The following is a 25789-nucleotide window of genomic DNA, read 5'->3' as shown; positions in this document are numbered from 1 at the left end:
GTTGACTCATGTTGGACCCAAAGCTGTGGTCACTTCCTGTTTAAGACAGAGACTTACATATTTGTAACAGTTCTGTAACTTGATGTTAGACATGTGGAAAGCTGCAGTATTATAATAAATGTGTTCATTTTGGTTATTGATATTACATATATGGTAAATTAGTGAAATATTCTCCAATAGCACTAAATTGGTAGTTTTTGGATTACATTTCATGTTATTTGCCACATGGCTTTTTAGAGTCTCTTTGAAATAACACATTTTCAGATCAATGTCTTTTTACCTCTTAAAAACACACTAGCAATGCATAAAGGCCCAGCAAGTGACATCTGATCCACCTGAATATTGTTACAGATGTTTTTAAACTCACATAGAATATCAAGTTGTGGCCAAAAGCAGCCTACAATTTCAATTTTCAAGCTGGCATAGACCTACAAGTAACAGAAAATAGTAATTGATAATCAAAAATACAAAGAAATCAAGAAAAACACCAACTCACGTTTTCATTAAATACACCTAGTTTTCCCGACTGAAGAAACAGTCCTACCCAGCATAAAATCCATCGACGCTAATGTACCTGGACAAGCAGGTTCAACCAACTAGTGGAAAATTTTCTTTTGTTTACTGTCAAACACAGAAGTTTTTCCACTGGGCAAGAACCAAACTGACTAATAGAAAGAGCTCCACCCTATGGAGTGTCAAAGTGCACATGGAATATTGTGGGATCATTGCACCTGTTCTTCTGGGGTTTGAAAGAACACAGGCAAACACATCTGTCAGAATTAAGCGTCCATTCAGGCTCATTAAATCATACTTTCCATGTTAAAATATGAGCACAACAGAATGTAGGTCTCCTTGCATTGTGCTTGGTTAAATGCCCATTACACTTGAAACTGGGTCTGTCTGTCTGTCTGTCTGTCTGTCTGTCTGTCTGTCTGTCTGTCTGACTGACTGACTGACTGACTGACTGACTGACTGACTGACATACTGACATACATACATGCATGCATACATACATACATACATACATACAAACATACATACATACATACATACATACATACATACATACATACATACATACATACATACATACATACATACATACATACATACATACATACATACATACATACATACATACATACATGCATGCAAAAACAGATAGACACAGGGCACAGGAGCCAGAACCACACACACATCATCTACTCTGGCTTGGCACAGTGCCACAAGAGCTGGCAAAGAAATGTAGCAGGGCAGCTATGGGGAATGCAGCCGAGGTATAGGGCTGCTATCTGATACACACACATCGTCTGTGAGTAGTTGCATCAACTGTGTTGCTGTCTCTGGATAATAACACATTAGTAAAATAGTGATGTAAGACATCATGGACCAATCAGCTTACAGTGATCGCATACAGCATCAGCTGACTCTGATACAGATGTTTCCCTGATTTGGAGAAAATCCCACAGCATCTGTGTCAGATCAAGGGCTCATGGTCCACTGCCGGACTGTGGGATTGTGTGTCTCTTAGGTCATCATGTCACTCTTACGCCTGAGTGCATTTCCTGCAACATTGGACATCTTCTCTAAATCGCCAGGGTAACACTTGATAATGGCAGCCTGGTGATCCTGCTGACTCAGTGTGACCTATGTAAGCTCCTGTCAGACCTGAGATACTAAAACTGATTCTGATTCTGTTCTAATCAGAGAAGCTGATGAATCATTATGTGAAGCCATTCTTGCTCTCTCTCCCTTGGTGTTTACCATTGTAAAGTATTAAACCTTGATCCTGATTTTTCTACCATTGCCTGACTGAGTCTCCATTAACTTTGGATATGTTCTTTCAAATATCTTTTTTTAAATGGTTCTGTCTTCAATTATACATTTAAATAATCAGTTCACCCAAAATGACCACATTTGAACACATTTAAGGTGCCCACTTTACGTGCACATATGGTACAAAATTGATTTAAAAAAAGTAATGGTGGATTGTAAAGCACAATCATAACACTTGATTCGAAATATTTATAATTTCTTAAAATCCAAAAAAGATATGAAAACATTTTGTTTTGCTATCCAGACATAATACTTGTTATGTGTGTCTAATGAGTTATGTGTGTCTGCTTCACAAATACATTTGTCAAATCAGGATCCTCCACATGATCCTCAGTCTAAGACACCTGCTACTCATTCTCACTCTCATCAATCATGATCAGTAAGGCACATGACAAGAACCTTCATTAGCAGCACATTTCTTTCAAAACCAAAGTGAATGTGACTGATTAATGGATATCAGAATCAGAAACAGAATCAGAATCAGAATCAGAAAGGTTTTTACTGCCAAGTAGGTTTTCACCTACGAGGATTTTTTGTGGTACGTTGGTGCAAACAATAAACATACACAATAAACAATAAACAATACACATATTAAGTTACAGCAGGAGTGTGCAAAAAAGGTATTAGAGTCCGTGTTGGGGGGCGGGGATCCGGGCCTTGTTGATGAGGCCAACCGCAGACGGAAGAAGCTGCTCAGGTGTGCGTGAGGGTTTGGTCCTGATGGACCGAGCCTTCTGCCGGAGGGAGAGTGGACAAGGAGTTTGTGTCCAGGGTGGGAGGGATATAAATGATTAGTGAATACAATTGATTGATTAGTGACTGCAAATATTTTTCCTTATTAAATGATTACACCACATCCTTTTTTGTTTGTTTCGTTGGAGAAACTATACCCAGTGTGTGTGTGTGTGTGTGTGTGTGTGTGTGTGTGTGTCTCTTTGTGTGCGTGCGCGTGTGTGCATGCGTAGGTGTTTGATGGACTGTAACACCTATATTGAAAGGCCATCTTTAGTTCAACTGAACAAAATTTTGTGAGTAAAACATGTCAATTTGCTGCATTTAATCCTATTTATCTTTTGCAGGGTCTCTCGGAGCCCAAGATGAAGAGTGTTACTCTTTTTGTAGAGGGCGTCCAAATATGTTGACAAGTTGAACTCTTATTTTCCAACAGTTCTCATGGAATTAGTAAAAGCCTGAAGCCTATAAACCATAACCTTAAACCATACCTTTGAAGCATGTGAAAATATGGCCTGGGGTCTGTGAGACCCTAAAGATAACAGGAGGGTTAAGAAGTTTTGGGGTCCTGAAAAAGATAAGCCCATGCTTTTTAAAATCTGATCAAAATCTGACTGCTTTACAGACATGCAACACCATGCAACAAGGTTTTATTTATTTTAAAGATGACAAGCGAGCTTCAGTCAGCAATTCAATACCTTTGCTACCTTTGGTTGTGCCGTTTGGTTTGATGATGTCCAAAAGTGTTTCAGGAGATAATTAAGTGAGGGACTGAGGGAAATTAATTAAGTGTTATAGCACAAACTTGTCGAAAAAAAGTTAAAAACCATGACAACTGGTTTCACGTCCAAGCAGCACACATACAAATGGCCATATTGTATTACTGATGACGTTTACCTTACTGTTACTGTAAATCAGCTTGGATGAGAGTGTGTGATAATGAACCGATGCAACCTCATGTTTGAAATTAATATTTGGTTTTATCCAAAAACAACATTGGTGTTTTTTCCCCCCTGAGCATACTGGAATACTTCCTTCTTTCCACCTAACATGAGAGCACAGTTTCACCATAACCACTTTCAAGCAATCTTAGTCACAGCGCCCACCCTCTGTTCACTCAGGTGAAAAGGCTCTAACTATTGGCATTGGGAGAAGCATCTCAATGACAATACATGACATTTTCATGGTAAACATCAAAAAGTCTTTATTGATAAACCAGATAATTTACATCTTGAACCAGAATATGTTGTCATTAATATTAACATCACAGCATTTTAATTCAGTGCAGATCCAATGTGACTTACAACATGGAATTTTCCATCTAAGACATGGAACTACCCCCTTGAAGATGAACTACCCCTTTGAAAGATGAACTACCGACAATTGAAGATGAAACTACCCCCTTGAAGATGAACTACCACATTGAAGATGAACTACCCCCTTGAAGATGAACTACCACATTGAAGATGAACTACCCCCTTGAAGATGAACTACCACATTGAAGATGAACTACCCCCTTGAAGATGAACTACCACATTGAAGATGGACTACCACATTGAAGATGAACTACCACATTGAAGATGAACTAGCCCCTTGAAGATGAACTAGCACCTTAATCATGAGACCACATGAAAGCCTTGAATCTGTTTGAGCAGCACCCCTGATCAGCTCTGGTTAGTGCTGTGTTCACTCACACCATTAGGAGGAGGGGTTTGGGTCCAACATGGACACAGGACACTAAATCAAACACATAATAAAACACAGGCAATATCTTCTGGATATACAGTCCCTACAGGTACAACATTATTAAAGAAGAATAATCAGATTACAAATGGTGATGGAATTAATTCAGAAATGGTGATTATATATACAGTCCCTACATGTACAACATAGGAAGGAAAGAGGAGTCCGTTTACAACAGTGATTGTATTCATTCAGAAATGGTGATTATAGATAGAAACATTATTACACTAGAAAACAAAATAACTACAAAACTGGGTCCCCACTTGCTCAAACACAACAAAGGAAAATATTTACATGTTGATACCCACATAGTTTGTAGAAGTATTATAGAAAAGACTGATATTTTATCTAGTAAGGATTCAATAAACAATCTTTAAGATTAGTGCTTGATATAAAAAAAGGATTATTGACATTAATGCAGTTAAAATAATAATGAATCAGTTTACAAATATTGGTTTAATCAGTTTAGAGATGATGGTTATATATCACTAGAAAACTTCGCAGTGGACAGCTAGACACACAGTGCTGATCCGTGGGGAAGCTGGATGATCATCTGGTACTGAGTGTCTGGAAACTGCAGCAGCAGCTCTGCTCCAGTCAGACTAATGGATGATTGATGGCTGCCCAGTTAATACCTGTTGAGGAGATTTTGTAGATTACATCATCCTCACTATGAGGTTTCCCCATTCGGATTCCTCAACACTGACATGTGTAAACATGTAGAACAGCTCTGCTCCAGTCAGACTAATGACTGATTAAAGGTTCTCCAGGAAATGACTGCTAACGACATTTTACACATCACACAGATTATACTCCGATTATAATATTTTACACATCACATATATCCAAATATATCATATATGGAGATGATAAATGGACACAGTGACACATGTTTATATGTACAGCGGATAACATGGAATGCTATTGTATGTGCTGTATTCATTACTTACTTTAGTTCAGTCAGCTTATATTTAGGATCTTTCTGTAGAGCAGAAAGCAGCTCCACATCAGACTGCTGCAGGTTGTTTAATTTCAGGTCCAGCTCTCTCAGACTGGAGGAGTCTGATCTCAGAGCTGAAGCTAAAGATGAGCAGCTCCTCACTGTAAGGCCAGAGCGCCACAGCCTGTAGAACACACACACACACACACACACACAAACTGTAAGGCCACAGCACCTCAGACTGTAGACACATTTGAATAACACATTTTGAGAACACAAACACAAACACAAAGCCCAACAGGCCCCACATACACACCACACAAAAATATTCACTGACATACACATACACACACACTGTATTTCCTAGTTCCTGATCAGCAATGTATGGATTTAGATTTTCAGAAACACACGCAACAAACAATAATTTCAGTAATATTCAATTCCAAATTCAAACAGAGCTGCCTCTTCGGATAAAGAAGCAAAATATGATCATAACTGAGAATAGATCAGGCAATCTGCTGTTAATTTACATGCACTGTCACACAGGCACAGACACATACACATACAACACAGTTCTTCTACTGTAGGGTGACACACACACACACACACACGCACCGGTCTGTAGGGTACTGTAGGGGGTGACACACACATATACAGGTACACACACACACACACAGGTCTCTCTACTGTAGGGTGTGATACACACACACACACGACACGGGTCCCTCTACTATAGGGTGTGACACACACAAACACACACACACACACACACACACTCGTCACGGGTCTCTCTACTGTACGGTGTGACACATGCACAGGTCCCTCTATTGTAGGATGACACACACACACACACACACACACACACACACACACACACACACACACAGGTCTCTGTACTGTAGGGTGTGACACACACACACACACACAGGTCTCTCTAGTATAGGGTGTGCTCACAGCTGCTCTGTACTATTTCTATATTCATATTTGTAATACATATTCATACTCTAGTAGTTTATCTCAGCAACCCCAGTAACCATCTTCCCCTTTCATAAAGGCAAATGATAATGGGAGACAATTGATCTAAATGTACATCAAATGAAGATGCTAACTACTCTACATGAGACTGCAGTGCTTTGATACTTTTCCCAAACTCATACTGCATGACGAGTCATACCACAGATAGTAAGTTTCAAGCATGTTGTTGCTTTGCACAGTTCCAAATTAAAATTCATTCTTTAATCAAGACTGATAAAGACTGAGACTCTTGCAACGCTGAAAATGACCAGAGACTCTAGCGTGCATTCAGATTCATTCATTGCTTTTTTATAGTTACATTTAGTTTAAATATCCAGTTCCCTCTGTTGATGTAAAGAGTCCATTGCTATTAATTTAGAGAGATATGGATATGGTGACAGTCCAGTCCAGTGCAAGCACACAACACTGAAACTATCACAAACATGAAAACAAGATCTTACTCTAGTTCCTCCAGTCTGCAGTTTGGATGCTCCAGACCAGTAGAAAGCAGCTCCACTCCTGAATCTCCCAGATTATTGGATCTCAGGTGCAGCTGTCTCAGACTGGAAGAGTTTGAGCTGAGAGCTGAAGATAAAGCTGCACAGCTCTTCTCTTTGAGTTTACAATCCATCAGCCTGTAGACACACACACATTAAAATTAAGACATATAGATGAGAATCACCGCAATAAAAAGACAGACAACACAGTTGCACAATACACACCATACAACTTAAACTAAAACTGTCCCTCTTTCATCCATCCATCCAACCATCCATCTATCCCTCTAACTATCTAGTATACAACGCATAGACAGTCAAGATCATTTTAAATACCAACACACACACACACACACACACACACACACACACACACACACACACACACACAGCACTGATGATCTCCAGGAATTATCTGCTGTGCTCTCACCTGCAGCCATAAAGCATTAGATTGAGTGTGTGTGTGTGAGAGAGAAAGTTAGGGAGTGTGAGTGTGAGTGTGAGTGTGAGTGTGTGTGTGTGTGTGTGTGTGTGTGTGTGTGTGTGTGTGTGTGTGTGTGTGTGTGTGTGTGTGTGTGTGAGTGAGTGAGTGAGAGAGTGAGAGAGTGAGAGAGAGAGAGCAAGAGCGAATCAGGCACAAAATGGAATACAGGAAGATATGGAGATGGTGACAGTCCAGTGCATCATAATTGCAAGCACACAACACATGACACTGTCCTGTATCATACATGTGTCAAGTCAGTTTTCTCTAATCAGCTCCTAAACAGAAGGGGAGATCTACAGTAGTAGCCACTGACTCAGTAGTGGCTGAGTTTAATGGGGATGTCTCACAGGAATATCCTTATTGTCACTCTGGAGACTCTGTGTTTAAAGTTCTTTTCTGAATGGGCCAGACTGTTAGTTTTCCTGGTGGTTTACGAAGAAAGTTGAGTTGTAAATCCATGATCACTACAAACATTCTGGTTACTGGATATAGCCATTTTCACTGTACTCTGACACTTGCAACTTCAGACACTATGATGAAATGCTTTGGATGTGGGAGAGTCAGGCATCTAGTGCAAGATTGTCTGACAAAAAGAAAGGATGAACCTGACAATGAACAAGGTTTAGGTGCTGATCATAATGAGTCTGCTGCAGCCACCTGATCTAATCTATACTATCTACAGCATTTGGCCACATGTTCTCCATCACGTGTTATATCATAGGTGGCACACGAACACCAACCCGCGGACAGATTCGAGTTTACTCACTTTGGACCCCCGATTCGAAGGAGTGCGGATACAGTGTGCGGATACAGTGGGTTCGTGTGCACGATAGGGCTATCCGGAAACATTTCTCTCCGGGTTCAGGCAAACTAGACTTTGTGTGCACGGGGCCTTAGTCTGCTGCAGCCAGGTCTGCTGAGCCCCCTGCAGCTAATTATCCTGCGGCTGACACCCCTGCGGCTGGCCCTCTCACGACAGACTCTCCTGCATCTCCTGCTGGTGGGCCAGTCCCGGGTGGGGTCACCGGGCCTGGACGGACACGATGGTTTCTGTGGGGAGCTGGTGTGGGTGTGCTGCTCGTGGTTGAACCCACAGTAGCAGCTTGTGAGGTGGCTGAGCTTATTTCCTTGAGCCAGTCACAGATAATCCTGGTCCTAGCGCTCAGTTTGTTGTTAACAAGCAGAAGAGAGGGAAAGGCTAATATCAGATATAGTGTCAGAGATGGAAACGGAGGCGTTATTCAAACTTCTTCCAGGACCGATTGCAGTTTGTTAATGATGCTACATGTTTGATAAGAGAAGGAGCCTTTTCCGACACAGAAATCTATCGACTTCGGAAAAAGGTAAACCAGCTGTGAGAGCAAATTTGGAACGATGAGAATGTTGTGGTTTGACTTTCTTGTCTTTATATATATTGTTGCGTCATTTTATTGACTGTATTGGAAAAGTAATTTTAAATCACGGTCTTTGAATTCATCAATTTAAAACGCATACATGTAATGTTTGTGCAGGAAATGAATACCGACGAAAAAAAGAGGTGGACTGGAAGAGAGAATGGGATGGTCTAACTGTCCTAAGCCACACGTCCTCCACAAGTGGAACCTATACACAGCCATACAACTATAGACTTGAAATAAAACAGATTATCCTACTTTAGTGAAAAAATTACTGTTTTTGTTTTGTTTTGTTTGTTTGCAGCCTTGTTACCAAGTATTTAAAGTCCTAATGAAGTTTTGCATTGAAATGTGCATGTATGTCAGGTAAATGTAGATGTAGTTGTCGCTGAAGAGATTTTTCCACTATTACTGTTGCATGTATGTTGCATGGGCTATCAATGAGAAAAAAGTGACCCATAAATGCAACTACAGTAAAAGGTACTTTTATCCAAAGTGACTTTCAATGGCACCCTGCATTGCTCAACAATTGAACCCCAGTCAACTGCTTATGAGGCAGCAACACTATCCACTTTATCACTAAGACTGTTTACCCACGCAGACTAAATTTACCATCCTCAATAGTGGTATCTACAGTATTGGAACAGGCGAACCAACCGATCAAAAAGTTTGTTCTTGGTGATATGATACAAGCTGCTTGGCTTGAAATATGTGTGGGGCGTTGGGGATTGTAGGGGTGGATAAGGTTTGCTAAGGTTTCTCTCTCAAGATTTACTGTAAGTCAAGGAAGAACGCTGCCGTGAATGCGATCTTCAGAAAAATATGGTTCCAAATACAGAAGACACCACGGATCAGCATTAGGGCTACAGTAGACTTCTAGTGGTAGTATGTTGTGTTGCTGTTTCTGAACTGACACTTTAAGTTCTACTACAGAAATTGCCGCACAGAGCAGAGCATTTCAGATTCATTTCTTTGGTATTGCAATATGTACTGTAAAGAGGTGTCATACTTTCTTTCAGTTTGTTTGCAACGCAACACTTTGCACATTTGAGAAAAATAGAGGATATTTATCTTTACATTTAGATTAAATATCCAGTTCCCTCTGTTGATTGAAAGATAATGACAGTCCAGTGCATCATAATTGCAAGCACACAACACATGACACTATCACAAACATGAAAACATGATCTTACTGTAGTTCCTCCAGTCTACAGTTTGGATGCGCCAGACCAGTAGAAAGCAGCTCCACTCCTGAATCTCCTAGATTATTGTCACTCAGGTCCAGCTGTCTCAGACTGGAAGAGTTTGAGCTGAGAGCTGAAGATAAAGCTGCACAGCTCTTCTCTGTGAGGTTACAACCCCTCAGGCTGTAGACACACACACATTAAAATGAAGGCATATAGATGAGAATCACAGCAATAAAGAGACAGACAACACAGTTTCAGAATACACACAATACAACTAAGACTAAAACTCTCCCTCTTTTATCTATCCATCCAACCATCCATCCATCCCTCTAACTATCTAGTATACAACGCCTAGACAGTCAAGATAACTTGGAATACCAACACACACACACACACACACACACACACACACACACACACACACACACACACACACACACACACACACACACACACACAGCACTGATGATCTCCAGGAATTCTCTGCTGTGCTCTCACCTGCATTTAGCATTAGATTACGGCATTAAGCATTAGATTACGTGTGTGTCTGTGTGTGTGTGTGTGTGTGTGTGTGTGTGTGTGTGTGTGTGGGAGAGAGAGAGAGCGAGAGCAAGAGCGAATCAGTGTGTCTATGTGAAAGACAGAGAAATGTCTGTTTGTCTGTGTCACACAGAGACACTTACATGCTCCCTCAAGGAGAGAACGAGCTAGAGAATCAGTCACAGCTTTAAGATACCTGAAGTACTGGGAGAAGCTTGTTTTGAGCAATGGAATACCTCTAGAGAGTTTCAAGAGACTTGACCAACGAGTCTAAACGTCACCAATACGTGGTTCCTGGGTCACTTAAAGCTGCTGTCCTGAGGGGTATCCACGACGATGCTGGAGATCTGACTTCTGTCACGAAAGCCAACTGGCCAAGACGTCTTCAGATGCTGACGTTCATGTACAACAGCACAGTTCATGAGACAACAGGATATGCTCCTTTCTTTTTGATGTTTGGACGGACTCCTCGTCTACCAGTCCTGAATGATTCAGCTCTGGTCAATTATGACAATTATGTGGCGTCTCTTACAAAAGATCTAAAGGATGCCATGCAGATAGCCCAGGCACACGTCACAAAAAAACAGCACCGCCACACTGAGCTCTACAACAGGAGAGCGGAAGGGCCCGCCATCGATATTGGTGACCGTGTGTTGGTAGCCAACAAGAGGGAAAGAGGAAAGAGAAAGGTTGCAGATTGCTGGGAATCAACTGTGTACACCATGGTGGGCAGGAACACTGAAACACACACTTACAAGATACAGGACATGGCCACTAGACGGGAAAGAGTGGTCTCCGTAACCTCTTGATGTTGGTGAATTTCCTGCTTGTGGACGACACAAGTGTGCTCTCCGTCCCAGGTTCAACCCTGCCTTCTGTCAAGTGTCCAAGTCAAGCGACGACTCTTCCTCAGTTAATGGACAAGACTCCTTGCCGGATGGCATGGATGGAGACCATGATGGTCGGGTTCCTAGCTCAGGATCTGAGCGAATGCAGAGAAAGACTGGTCAAGAGCCTGTGGATGCTGAGGAAGAACTGTAGAGTGGGTCGCTCAATCACCATTCCCTGAACCCTCTCAAGTTGAGTCAGTTGGAAATGGAAGAACAGAATCAGCCCCCCTTATCCCTCAGAACAACCCAGAGATGTCTGAAGACCCCACAGACCATTCCATCACCTCTGACCCGAGACTTGTGACTGACACTGACATTAGTACAGATGTTGCTAGACACACAGATGGACAGTCAGATAGTTGTGACGCAGACACGCTCACACATTCACAGACTGATTGACGGACTGTTGTGACACAGACAGACAATGCTACCGACACACACAATATTGACACGTCAGCTTCTGTCTCACAGTCTCAAAATCCCAGTTTATCCACACGGGTGAGATCTAGGTTTGGTCGCATTATCAAGCCAGTTAACAGACTGATCCAAACTATGTCAAGGCAAGACATTGTTCACACAAACCCGTCCATGCAGGCTGTTTGCAGGTCAGTCTTTCAGGTCTTTCATGACTAGTCAGTGGCGTTGAAGTCATGTTCACACACATTTAGTAATGTGATGTGGTCCAAGTCTGGATAGTTTTGAGGAGATTGTTTTTTTTTCCTTTCTTCTGCCTATTGGCTTTTAGTACACTGTAAATGGGTCTTGTGGGGTGTATAAGGCACTCTGCTGCTAGTGGTTGGTTGGAGAGTTTGTGCGCTCTTCTTCCACTTCATCTGTCTTGGATACCTTTGTGGTTGGTTGTCCTGTACTTGGTGACCCTTTGTCTAGTGTTGACAGGGAATGTACTGGTTTGCCTTTGGAAATGCTTTGTGGTCGCTGCTTGTATTTGGTGAAATTCAGAGGGGGTGAGGGTAACGGAGTTAGAAATGTAAACTGACAAGAATGTGAGTTTCGCCATAATTAAGCATGTTTAGTTAGTGTTGGTGTTTTTGAGCCCCCTTTGGGGATGTGATGTACTGCAGGTCTGCAAGTTATATTCGTGTGCTGTTGCCATAACCAGACAGAAGAGGTATGCCTGTCTGCTGTAGGTCCACTATGCAAAATACCCATCATAATTCATGAACTTTAAAATTAGAAAATGTAATGATCTTCGACGTATTACATGTATTTGGTATGTTAATATTTGTTGTGATGGTTGTGGTATCGTTTTATCAATGGGCAGAACGTTTATTTATATTTATACACACACACACACAGCACTGATGATCTCCAGGAAATATTTGCTGTGCTCTCACCTGCAGGCATAAAGCATTAGATTGCGTGTGTGTGTGTGTGTGTGTGTGTGTGTGTGTGTGTGTGTGTGTGTCTGTGTGTGTAGGGCCAGAGCTTCCCTGGATGTGTGAGTGAGTGAGAGAGAGAGAGAGAGAGAGAGAGAGAGAGAGTGTTTCAGTGACTCTGTGTGACAGACAGACAATAATGTGTGCACGCACATAAACACAGACACACTCACACACACACACAAACTGGCAGACTTACTCCAGTTTCTCCAGTCTACAGTTTGGATGATCCAGACCAGTAGAAAGCAGCTCCACTCCTGAATCTCCCAGCAGATAATTGCCACTCAGGTGCAGCTGTCTCAGACTGGAAGAGTTTGAGCTGAGAGCTGAAGATAAAGCTGCACAGCTCTTCTCTGTGATGTAACAATGCCTCAGCCTGTAAAAACAAACACTTTAAAATTAAGGCATATAGATGAGAATCACAGCAATAAAGTGACAGACAACACAGTTTCAGAATACACACAATACAACTCAGACTAAAACTGTCCCTCTTTCATCTATCCATCCAACCATCCATCTATCCCTCTAACGATCTAGTATACAACGTCTACAGTCAAGATCATTTGGAATACCAACACACACACACACACACACACACACACACACACACACACACACACACACACACACACACACACACACACACACACACACACACACACACACACACACACACACAGCACTGATGATCTCCAGGAATTCTCTGCTGTGCTCTCACCTGCAGCCATAAGCATTAGATTGTGTGTGTGTGTGTGTGTGTGTGTGTGTGTGTGTGTGTGTGTGTGTGTCTGTATGTGTGTGTGTGTGTCTGTGTGTGTAGGGCCAGAGCTTCCCTGGATGTGTGAGTGACTGAGAGAGAGAGAGAGAGAGAGAGAGAGAGAGAGAGAGAGAGAGAGAGAGAGTGTTTCAGTGACTCTGTGTGACAGACAGATAATAATCTGTGCACATAAACACAGACACACTTACACACACACACACACACACACACACAAACTGGCAGACTTACTCCAGTTTCTCCAGTCTACAGTTTGGATGCTCCAGACCAGTAGAAAGCAGCTCCACTCCTGAATCTCCCAGCAGATTATTGCCACTCAGGTGCAGCTGTCTCAGACTGGAAGAGTTTGAGCTGAGAGCTGAAGATAAAGCTGCACAGCTCTTCTCTGTGATGTAACAATGCCTCAGCCTGTAAAAACAAACACTTTAAAATTAAGGCATATAGATGAGAATCACAGCAATAAAGAGACAGACAACACAGTTTCAGAATACACACAATACAACTCAGACTAAAACTGTCCCTCTTTCATCTATCCATCCAACCATCCATCTATCCCTCTAACGATCTAGTATACAGCGCCTAGACAGTCAAGATAATCTGGAACACCAACACACACACACACACACACACACACACACACACACACACACACGCACACACACACACACACACACAGCACTGATGATCTCCAGGAATTATCTGCCGTGCTCTCACCTGCAGCCATAAGCATTAGATTGTGTGTGTGTGTGTGTGTGTGTGTGTGTGTGTGTGTGTGTGTGTAGGGCCAGAGCTTCCCTGGATGTGTGAGCAGGGGCAGCCCTAGCACATATGGCGCTCTAGGCGAGCTTCACTCCTGGCGCCCCCCCCTCCAAATAAAAATGTTTTTTTTCCCCCACGAAAAGGGAATTGCAACTTTCAAACGCTATTTTGCCCTGTAAGACTGCATTTCTTTCACATAAACACAACAACGATCGCGACGATGAACAAACATTAATTCAAGAACAAATCACTGAGAAAATGTCACGCCTGTGCTGGACTACGCTCCGGCCACGCCCCCTGTTGAACTGTTTATGGACACACACACACACCTCCACGTCATCTTCCCAATCGCCTGCAAATAATGTTTTCTTAGTCTTCTAAAAGTGAATCTAAAATGATATAACAAAAGTATGTATTATCATCATTTGTTAAATGTAGCTATTATGTAGTTATTAAGCATTTTGGTGTATTTGGACAGCCTGACATTTTTTTATTCCAAGATGCATAGCTCTTGATTAGTTGAATCATGTCTAATTAAACTGGCTAGCTCGCTCCACCAAAACTAAAGCTGTCCAAATTTGATTACTCAAATTTTTATGACGCAAAATGACGCAAATTGCGGTACAGCTGAACTTGAACTGATGTTTCGACTGAATGGCAATAACAAGGAACGTCACAAGTCACTGGCTAGCTAGCGTTAGCTAACTAGCAAGATTACATACAAACCATTCGCTAAAGTTGACAATACAACACTTGGATTTTTACCAGTATTCCTCACTTATTGACAAGTTGCCGTGTTTGGCTTCCTTAATGGGTGTGCTATGCAACGAGTAAGATATGTGTAGTGTTGTTGCACTGGCTATTGGCTTTATATGTGCGCCCCTATTTTAATCATGTCTTTTTTTGTATAATGTAGAATAAATGGACATCATTTTTGATATACCCGCCTCTGTAAAATCCTTAAAGAACTATGTGACAGGGAGTAGGAAAACTTTCAATGATAAGGTACATCTTTTCTTCTTAACTCCACTAAAGTGCCGCGGGCAATTCACGCATTCGTGAACGTTTTCTTATCTGGAATTCATTCTAGGCTAGAACAGGATTTAAGGATTTACCTTTCTCCTTGGCACGTTTCTTTTCTTCTTCCTTTCTTTTCTTCCTAAATTGCGCCCCGGATGGCTTTTGCCTCTTCATTATTTTGTTCTTCAAAGTTTCTTGAACACACACACTCTAACCAAACGCCTCACTGTGCTAGCATTTTTCTGACAACACCAAGGACATACGTACCCCTTCCGTTTTCGATTTTTGGCTCATTTTACCCTAATGTTAGAAAAAAATGTTATGTCAAAATATTGGTTGGAGATACAGAAGGGGGGCGCAAAAAAAACTCTGTCCAGCAACACAATTCTTGTTTTATTTTAATTTTTTTGCTGGGCGCAGTTTTTTGCACCCCCCTCTGAGTGGCGCCCTAGGCGACCGCCTATACCGCCTGTAGGAAAAACCGCCCCTGTGTGTGAGTGAGTGAGAGAGAGAGAGAGAGAGAGAGAGAGAGAGAGAGAGAGAGAGAGAGAGAGAGAGAGTGTTTCAGTGACTCTGTGTGACAGACAGACAATAATGTGTGCACGCACCTCAACACTGACACACTCACACACACACACAAACTGGCAGACTTACTCCAGTTCCTCCAGTCTACAGTTTGGATGCTCCAGACCAGTAGAAAGCAGCTCCACTCCTGAATCTCCCAGATAATTACCACTCAGGTGCAGCTGTCTCAGACTGGAAGAGTTTGAGCTGAGAGCTGAAGATAAAGCTGCACAGCTCTTCACTGTGAGGTCACAATCCCTCAGCCTGTAAAAACACATACTTTAAAATTAAGGCATATAGATGAGAATCACAGCAATAAAGAGACAGACAACACAGTTTCAGAATACACACAATACAACTAAGACTAAAACTCTCCCTCTTTAATCTATCCATCCAACCATCCATCTATCCCTCTAACGATCTAGTATACAACGCCTAGACAGTCAAGATCATTTGGACACACACACACACACACACACACACACACACACACACACACACACACACACACACACACACTGTGCTCTCACCTGCAGCCATAAAGCATAAAGAGAGAGAGTGACAGTCCAGTGCATCATAATTGCAAGCACAAAACCCATGACACTGTCCTGTATCATATGTGTGTCAAGTCAGTTACAACTCAGCTTTCTAAGCAAACCACTCAGGAGAACTAACAGTCTGGCACATTCAGAGTGACAATAAGGACATTCCTGTGAGATACCCATTAAACTCAGCCACACTGGCTACTATTTAGATCTCCTCTTCTGTTTTAGGAGCTGATTAGAGAAAACTGACAGGACAGTGTCATACTGTATGTTGTGTGCTTGCAATTATGATCACTAGCAGCATTTTCATGCTTACAGACAAACACTGAAAACATAACCTCCTTAACAATAAAGCCTTTACTGCAGCATTTCTCATCACCTTCTATTTTATGTCTACAGCACATTCCATGAAGTAAAGATGGCTCACTCACTTTTAGTGGTTTAAAATGTATAGAAACTGAATAAAAAAAACACACATATTGTAGAACTGAAATATGAAAAGTAATGCAGTATTTGTAATATCATGAACTGTAAGTATGTTGAAAGTAATTGTGCTATGATTGTGACATATTCCTCGAGCATAGAAAATGTGTGCTAGTGTTTTGAAAGAATTTTTTAATAATAAGTCCGGTTTGCCATATTTCGATAAATTTAGTGTATGTAGAGGAAGTATGGAGTTAGATTTGTTTCATAATTCACAAACAAACGAAACGCGATTCAAACAAACGAAACGCGAGTCAAAAACAAACGAAACGCGATTCAAACGAACAAAACGCGATTCACAAATGTATTTCATGATTCACAAATGTATTTTGTGATTCACAAATAAATGACCCCATGACATTTGTTTGCAACCTGACGAACACGAGTTACAAATCCCTGCATTCGTCTGTGTGGATTTTTGGAACTTTCCTAACGCGTTTAGATTCACAAATGCATTTTTTCTAAAAGATATTCTCTGCAACCTATCAGATCTCATCCAATTTTAGCCAATCACATTATAGTGTCTATGTGGACTACAAACCACCCGTCTTAGTTATGGACATTGTCCGAGATCACGAGCAATGGCATCTGTTAGCTGCCCACTAAATGTTAGTGAAATATAGCTTGTTAATCTTATTAAACCGATTATCATACATGGTTGAATATTCTTGAGAATGGCAGGATCCATGTTTAGTCATTTTAAGTGTTTTCCTAGGGCTAACGTTTAGCAAGCTAGGCCTTGCTAACATGGATAGAGCTACGCTTGCTGCATATGTTTGCTCTCTAGCCACATCTTACATGGTTAAATGTGTGGCATGTCAAAATAATAAATGTGTGGGCAGTAGCTTGGTAGTTAAGCATTGGTAGCTAGAAATTGGTCATTTCATGCCCAATGTAAATTATAGCAGACATCTGAATGCTGGGATGGTCCATTCATTCGAATGTAGGCTAATATTCCGGAGAATTCTGAAGCACCTTATGTGTGTATTACCTTCTCATAGCCTGTCTCACCCTAGTATTGTCGGCATTAGGTATGGTAGGGGCCATAGTTACAGCCCTAACTATGCTCTCTGCTGCTCGGCTCTCTGGCATTGGGGAAATATTCCTAGCTAGGGCTTGCACAAGAACATGTGCTGCTGCCTCCACTTGACTTGACAGCCCCTGCTTTGGAAAAAAAATCGTTTTAATGATCTGTTCACTAAAGTCCCATGTAAGATGTTACCTGGCTAAAGAGCAAACTAATTCAGCTAGCGTAGCTCTATCCATGTTAGCAAGGCCAATGTTATGTTAGACATTGACTAGCTAGCTTGCTAAACGTTAGCCTAGGGAACACTTGAAAAAATGCATTTGTCAATCTAAACGCGTTAGGAAAGTTCCAAAAATCCACACAGACAAATGCAGGGATTTGTAACTCGTGTTCGTCAGGTTGCAAACAAATGTCATGGGGTCATTTATTTGTGAATCACAAAATACATTTGTGAATCATGAAATACATTTGTGAATCGCGTTTCGTTTGTTTGTCAATCGCGTTTCGTTCGTTTGAATCGCGTTTCGTTTGTTTGTGACTCGCGTTTCGTTTGTTTGAATCGCGTTTCGTTTGTTTGTGAATTATGAAACAAATCTAACTCCATAAGAAAGTTGTTTTACATTTTGAGTTAGTAAAGTTAGTATTTAATTAACAAAATGTGGTATTGAGCAAATGTAATTGACTGCATATTTTGTGAAAACAACAGTAATACAATTCATGGTATGGTCCACAAAAGACAGATTTGTGCTAATTGTGCGAAGTTTTGAAAATGTGACTACAGATTGGACAAAAGGATGCTAGCGATTATAAAAAAAAAAGACACCAAATATCAAAGCACAATTTGTCATCTGGTATGTAAATGATTTTGAGCAGTAACTGTCTGTGCGGTGCAGGTATCTGCGTCAGTGGCTATACTGATGATCAGATGCTATATTGATACATGCTGAATCCCCTACAATGCTTTCAGTCATAGTACAGTAACTTTGACTCTAAACAATAATCCATAACAATACAGAATATAACCTCAGTAACCACCTTTACACTCACTCAAGACTCCAATACTCACGTCACTTTTCTTGATGCTTTGACCACGGGCAGCATCCTCAGCAGACCTGCATCTGATCTGGCAGGTGAACCCCCTCTCCCATAATCCTCCATGTCAAACTCCTCCAGTTCCTGGTCTGACATCAGCAGCACAAAGGCAAGAGCTGACAGCTGGGAAAGAGAGAGTTTCTGTCTGGTGTCTTTTCCCTTCCTCAAGTAGCCCTTGACCTCCTCCACCAGTGAGTGGTCATTCAGTTCATTCAGACAGTGGAACAGATTGATGCATCTCTCTGGGTTGGGGTCTTCTCTGATCTTCTGCTTGATGTATTTGACTGTTTCCTCTGTGTTCAGTGAGCTGCTCCCTGTCTGTGGCAGCAGGTCTTGTAAGAGTTTCTGATTGGACTCCAGTGAGAGGCCCAGAAGAAACCTCAGGAAAAGGTCCAGGTGTCCATTCTCATTCCTTAAGGCCAGGTCCACTGCAGTCTGGTGTAGGTCATGAAGTGTGTTAGCACTGAGCAGTGAATGAAGCTGAGAGGTTTTGTTTTGGTCAGGCATATTGCTTTCTCTCTTGCTAAAGTGCAAAAACACATATAAAGCTGCTAGAAACTCCTGAATACTCAGATGAACAAAGCAGAACACCTTCCCCTGGTACAGCCCAGCCTCCTCTCTGAAGATCTGGGTACACATCCCTGAGTGCACTGATGCTTCTGTGACATCAATGCCAGACTCTCTGAGGTCCTCCTCATAAAAGATCAGATTGCCCTTCTCCAGTTGCTGAAAAGCCAGTTTGCCCAGGGACAGAATGGTCTTCAGGTTCCAGAGTGCATATGCATCACAGTTTCCATACTTCTGACTCCTGTGTTTGGTTTGTATGATCAGGAAGTGAGTGTACATTTTCGTCAAAGATGTTGGAATCTCTCCACTCTCTGCTTCAGTCAGGATGTACTCCAGAACAGTGGCTGCCATCCAACAGAAGACTGGAATGTGACACATGATGTAGAGGCACCTGGATGACTTTAGGTGTGTGACGATTCTGCTGGCCAGTTCCACTTTAGTGATTTTCTTCCTGAAGTACTCCTCCTTCTGTGGGTCATTAAAACCCCGGACTTCTGTCACCTGGTCAACACACTCAGGAGGGATTTGATTGGCTGCTGCTGGTCGGGAGGTGATCCACACAAGAGCAGAGGGGAGCAGATTCCCCTTGATGAGGTTTGTGAGAAGGACATCCACTGAGGCAGGTTCTGATACATTGTAGATGCATTCATTGTGCTGGAAATCCAGAGGAAGTCTGCTTTCATCCAGACCATCAAAGATGAAAGCAATGTGGTATCTGTCCTGGTTGGAGAAAGAAAAGTCTCTTGTTTCAGAGAAGAAGTGATGGATGATGTCCATAAGGGTGTATTTCTTGTCTTTAATCAAGTTCAGCTCCCGAAAAGGAAGAAGAAATATGAAGTGAATATTCTGATTGGCTATTTCTTCAGCCCAGTCCAGAATGAATTTCTGCACAGAAACGGTTTTTCCAATGCCAGCAACTCCCTTTGTCAGCACAGTTCTGATGGGTTTGTCTTGTCCAGGTAAGGGCTTGAAGATCTCAGTACATTTGATTGGTGTTTCCCTCTTTGTTATTTGTTTCTTGGATGCCATCTCAATCTGTCTGACCTCATGTTCAGTATTGACCTCTACACTATCCCCCTCTGTGATGTAGAGCTCAGTGTAGATCTTCTCCAGAAAAGCAGGGTTTCCTAGCTTAGGCACGCCTTCAAATACAGTCTGAAACTTCTTTGTTAGCCTATGTTTGAGCTCTTGTTGACATCTAGAAAACAGTCCATCTAGATAAAATTACACATGATTTAGTCAATCTGATGGCATACGTAAGTGTGTGGAGTGAGCACTTTGCAGTAGCACTTGAAGCCTTTTTGTCATGACAGTGATTAACAAATTATGACAGACATCATATCCTCTCAGTAGTCATCATGACGGTCTGTGTTCAGGGATCATCATTAGTAACTGTTATGACAGCTTGCAGAATTGTATGTACCAGAATCATGCAAGAATATTCCTGAGAGCCATCGGAAATGATCGTTAATGGTAACATGATACTATAGCATTTCTGGACACTGACTCCTGACATATACCATGACATCTGGGACATATTAATGGCAGTTTTACTGAGGGCTCATGGGATGTGTTCCTTAATGTCCTTACAGGCATTACAAACATGTAAATGAATTGTGAACTTCACTGTTATTTTTACTGCGAGATTTGATATCACATATTAAAGGAGTAATTATGTTCATACAGAATGTAAAGATTTATCTTTGAAGTCTTTAATACATTTTGAATCAAGCTGCAATAACAATGTATAGTATTCAGTAATTCAGTGTTGAGTAAATATCTCACATTTCTCCAGCTGCTGAGCAATGATCTCCTGGTTCATGTTCCTCAGGATGTGCACTGCAATCTTCAGAGCTCCTTTTCTGGCATCTCTCTGGTCCTCCTCCTCATCCTTCTCCTCACTACAAGGGGATTCTGGGTAATCATGAGTCAGGAGCTTCTTGAGTCTCTTTAGTTCATTCGTCATGAAAGTGATGACTTTGTGTTCAAGCTCCTGATAGCAAATCACATCATTGCATCAGTGATTAAAAAACAGATATAAACATTTGCATGACAACTCTTCTATAGCTCTGCTCAATTGTTTACATGCATTAAAACATTTCCTGTGCTTACAGTTTTTTATCCCCGCTTACACACATTTTCTGAAACTAGGTCTCATTTTTTCAAAATGCTAAACACAATTTACAAAACTGCACAAACAAAATGCAAAACTTCACAAATCTCCTGCAAAATGAAACACTGCATTCAAAACTCAGCAATCCCTTTTCATAATCAAACTAGTTGTGTTAATCTTTTGAGACAAATTCATATGGTTCAAGTGTTTTATCAGTAACTACACACTAGTGTGACAAATCTAAAACACGTGTTACGGTGCAAACCCATGACACCGTTACGAGCGACGCGATATTCTAATCCCATGCATTTCAACGGGAGCCAATCCATTGTGACGTAGACCACCGTTTTGGGCGACGCGACCGATAAAAGTTGGAAAATGTTGAATCCTATGCAAATGGGGAGCGATTTTTCCCGGCAGCGGCCAATCAGAATGTTTGGTGTCGTCTCTGACAGTTTGAAAATGCTATTTCCACACGCTACAACACGCCCACTCAAAGCGATGGAAGCTTATTGCGTCGCTGTCATGGGTTTGCACCGTTAGGCTGAAGCTTTTTGCAGTTACAGCAGCACTTTATTCTGACTCACTCTGTGTGAATAGACTGAATATGAAAGTACACAGAGTCCTTTCACACATTTGAGTACTTTTTCCAGTTTTCCAAAACACTATATTACACAAAGAATGTCTTCTTCATTTTCATTGCTTGAATTAACTAAATGCAAAACAGTTTGCTTGAAGAAAAAGTTCATTAGAGCAAACTGAAATATTTCAGAAGGTAACATATGAATGCTGTAACTGTAACAGTACTGTAACAAAGAGGTTTTACAGTCCAGTGCATTACCAAAACAGCATTTTAAAGTGTTCTGTGCTATGTAAAAAGTATTAAAAAGAAAACGATCCTTTGTACACGATACATAAAGACACTGTGTGATTATACCTAGCCTCTTATTGGGGTTGTCACAGCAACTCATCAACATCTTAAAAAGGGACACAAGTGTCACTGGAGTCTTAGAAAGTGAACTGTGTGTATAATGTTTTACAAAAAAGTGTTGTATGAAATTCAAAACGGCGTCAATGGCTGAGAATTAGCGTAGCCTATACTTTTGCAGATGACTGAGTGAATCATTGTAACATCTACATCAACCTCTACATTACATTGCGTTTATAACGTCAGCACACACACACACACACGCACGCACACGCACCAACGTACGCACGCACGCACGCACGCACGCACGCACACACACACACACACACACACAAACACACACACACACATTTTGGTCTTTGACTGACATGTTCTAGAAGTCTTGAAAAAGCATCAAATGGCAACACACACACCTTGAATACAGTAGAGAATTCATTTTCATAAGTGTTGCTGAAGGATGGATGAATGGTTTGTTCCTCCTGTTGGAGACTGAAGGATATACAAGCACAGAAGGTATTGGTCAACAAAGCATTTGCAGGTAAATATCTATGCACCAAACAGCAACACTAAGCACAGAAGTAATATGTGAGGTATGATTCCTCATTTCTCCATATTTTCACTCAACATTCAGGCAAACGTAATGAGGTTGTCTGCTGTTACAAAACTGTAAAATGTTCTGCTGCAAGAGAAGTGTACAGTTGGGTGAGACTGCTGCAGAAGAGCTGGACCCAAATGCACGACATGTAGACAAACTTTGAACACAAGGGGGAATCTTTACTGACACACAGGCAGGTACAAACAGGAAAGGTGCAGTGAGACAGCGTGAAACCAAACATGAACAACGTGTAACCATGAGCACTGACAGACCAAGAACTGATGAAACACGAGGGTTTAAATACACAGGACTAAAGAAGAAAACAAGACACAGGTGGGCAGGGAACAATGAGACACACCAGGCTGTAAGGAAAGGGGCGTGAACAAAGGCACAAGGGACAACGAAACACAAGACAGGGCAAAACAAAGGGAACATCAATATCATAGCTATGCAGATGACACCCAGCTCTATATTTCTGTAACACCCAACAACTACAGCTCTATTGATTGCTTAGTAAATTGCATTTCTGATATAAATGTATTGACGTCACAAAACTTTCTCCAGCTCAACCAAGATAAAACAGAGGTAGTCATTGGTGGAAAAGCCGAAAGAGAGAAACTATCTGCACATTTAGAAACACTAGCACTTAACACCAAGCACCAGGCCAGAAACCTATGTGTCATATTGAAACCCATATCAAAAATATAATTAAAACTTATTTGTATTACTTAAGAAACATTTCTAAGGTGCAACAGTTTCTCTCTCAGGCTGACACTGAAAGACTAATGCACGCTTTAATCATGAGCAGGCTAGACTACTGTAACTCGCTTTTGCCCAAAAAAAGCCATTAGTCAATTACAAATAATACAGAATGCAGCAGCACAAGTCCTCACTAAAACAAGAAGGAGGGCGCACATCACACCAGTCTTCAAATCTCTGCACTGGTTACCTGTTAGTTTCATAATAGATTTCAAGATTATTTTACTAGTGTATAAATCACTCCATAGTCATGAATCTGAATATAGGTCAGACATGCTCTCAAGGTACACACCCAGTAGATCCCTGAGGTCTTCTGGCACTGAAATCTTAACAGTTCCAAAAGCCAGGACAAAGAGACATGCTTTTAGTTTCTATGCCCCCAGCCTTTGGAATACTCTGCCAGAATATCGAAGAATGGCAGAAAAGGTGGAAACCTTTAAACGTGCACTTAAGACATACCTCTTTAATCTCACCTATCACTCTGTGTAATATTAATCTGTTCTCAGTGGTCTGTAATGGGTCTGCTGTACATGTGTGCCTGCCTTGTATTATGTTTGCACTTACATTATGGTTTAAATTCCTCTGGAAAATCTGTGTCTCATGCAAGTGTTTGTGACCCCCCCAATTTCCTTCTGTGAGGCGCATTGTGTTACCTCCTGGTATGAAATGCGGCGTATGAATACAGTTTGATTTGATTTGTTGGGTAGTTTAGGGCCTAAACTACCCAACAAATCAAATCAAACTGTATTCATTAAACTTTAGGCAATGGAGGCCTATGCTTAGGGTCAGTTTGTACAAAGGTGTTATTAAAATCTCACTTCCTGGTAACTGACACCAGTACCCATAAGTTTTTACATGTCCAACCATGCAGTTTCACACTCAGATTTCAACACACTAGTAGAAATTTAGTGCACCAGAGAATGGCTCTAGCATATATCATCTCCACACTTTTAGGATGTATTAATGTCAAAGTGAATGTACAAAAGAAGACTAATTCTGTCTCTAGATTGAAACCTGTCCTTACCCGGGATCAGGATGACTGTATCCGTCACTAAAGTTGATGATGCGACCCTTTGACCTATTACTCTTCATGGACACACAGCTGGGTGCAGGAGAGTCTGGCCTCTCATCCACTGGGCTTCAGAGAAGTAAACACATCATACAGTAGTAACTAATTAAAGACAGTGGGCCTCATTCTCGAACGCAGTTAAGAAGAATTTAAGAAGGCATTTCTTCTGAATTGGATTTAGGAAAACATTTGGCATTCATGACATTTTTCTCATCTGGGATTTGTTCTGAACTTCAGAAGACTTTTCGAACTCGAAATAGCAGTCGTTACTCGGCCCCGAGGGCCATCTTGTGGTCTTTTGAGGAATCGCATTTAAGAAAACTCTCTGTGTTAGAAGTGTTAATGAATTTGTGAGAAATCGTTGGTGATTGCGTTCACATCAACTCTACAGACATCCTCGGATTCAAATAATTATAATAATAATAATTACGAGAATATTTTTATCATTAACAATTACGTTTCACATGTAGCTATAGTCATGATTCTACGAGGCACCGTGATGTCATAAAATAAATAAAAGGACTACACCAGAATGCTGCGCTCGTCTAGTGAGCTCGTTTGGCACTGCCATCTGTGCAAGTACGGCAATCCAGAATTTTCATTTGTAGATCCACGTTGGTGGAACGAACTGCCTAGCACTACCAGAGCAGGGGCGTCCCTCTCTACCTTTAAGAAGCTTTTGAAGACCCAACTCTTCAGAGAGCACCTCCCTTCCTAACTGGCACTTCGACTAGTGCTTAACTTGCACTTACAGCAGTTACATTCCTGCACTTTGTTTTTATTTTCTATTTCGTTTTTCTATTTCTTATGTAAAGTAGGCTAGTATTTATTGTTACACT

General features: G+C 41.3%; 1 protein-coding gene across 1 annotated transcript; it reads right to left on the bottom strand.

The window, feature by feature from the left end:
- Positions 1-4913: 4913 nt before the first annotated feature.
- LOC105891279 (NACHT, LRR and PYD domains-containing protein 12-like) lies at positions 4914-19689 on the bottom strand. The gene is made up of 7 exons (XM_042703709.1): positions 18894-19689; positions 15863-16036; positions 13661-13837; positions 9834-10007; positions 6727-6900; positions 5262-5435; positions 4914-4946 (listed from the first exon to the last, which is right to left on the bottom strand). Exons 1-7 carry the CDS (start codon positions 19556-19558, stop codon positions 4940-4942), a joined length of 1545 nt encoding a protein of 514 aa, XP_042559643.1. The 5' UTR covers positions 19559-19689; the 3' UTR covers positions 4914-4939.
- Between the last annotated feature and the right edge of the window lie 6100 nt (positions 19690-25789).

Source organism: Clupea harengus, chromosome 25 (assembly GCF_900700415.2).
Source record: "Clupea harengus chromosome 25, Ch_v2.0.2, whole genome shotgun sequence".
NCBI lineage: Eukaryota > Metazoa > Chordata > Actinopteri > Clupeiformes > Clupeidae > Clupea > Clupea harengus.
The sequence above is the reverse complement of the archived record's forward strand: the minus strand, read 5'-3'. Positions and strand labels throughout refer to the sequence as shown.

Coding starts and splice junctions, on each gene's coding strand:
- LOC105891279 (XM_042703709.1), bottom strand. CDS start 19,558: ATGTGTACCCAGATCTTCAGAGAGGAGGCTGGGCTGTACCAGGGGAAG. Junction 16,037..18,893: donor AAAGCATCAAGAAAAGTGAC/GTGAGTATTGGA, acceptor GTGTTTTTACAG/GCTGAGGGATTGTGACCTCA. Junction 13,838..15,862: donor TGTAGACTGGAGGAACTGGA/GTAAGTCTGCCA, acceptor TTGTTTTTACAG/GCTGAGGCATTGTTACATCA.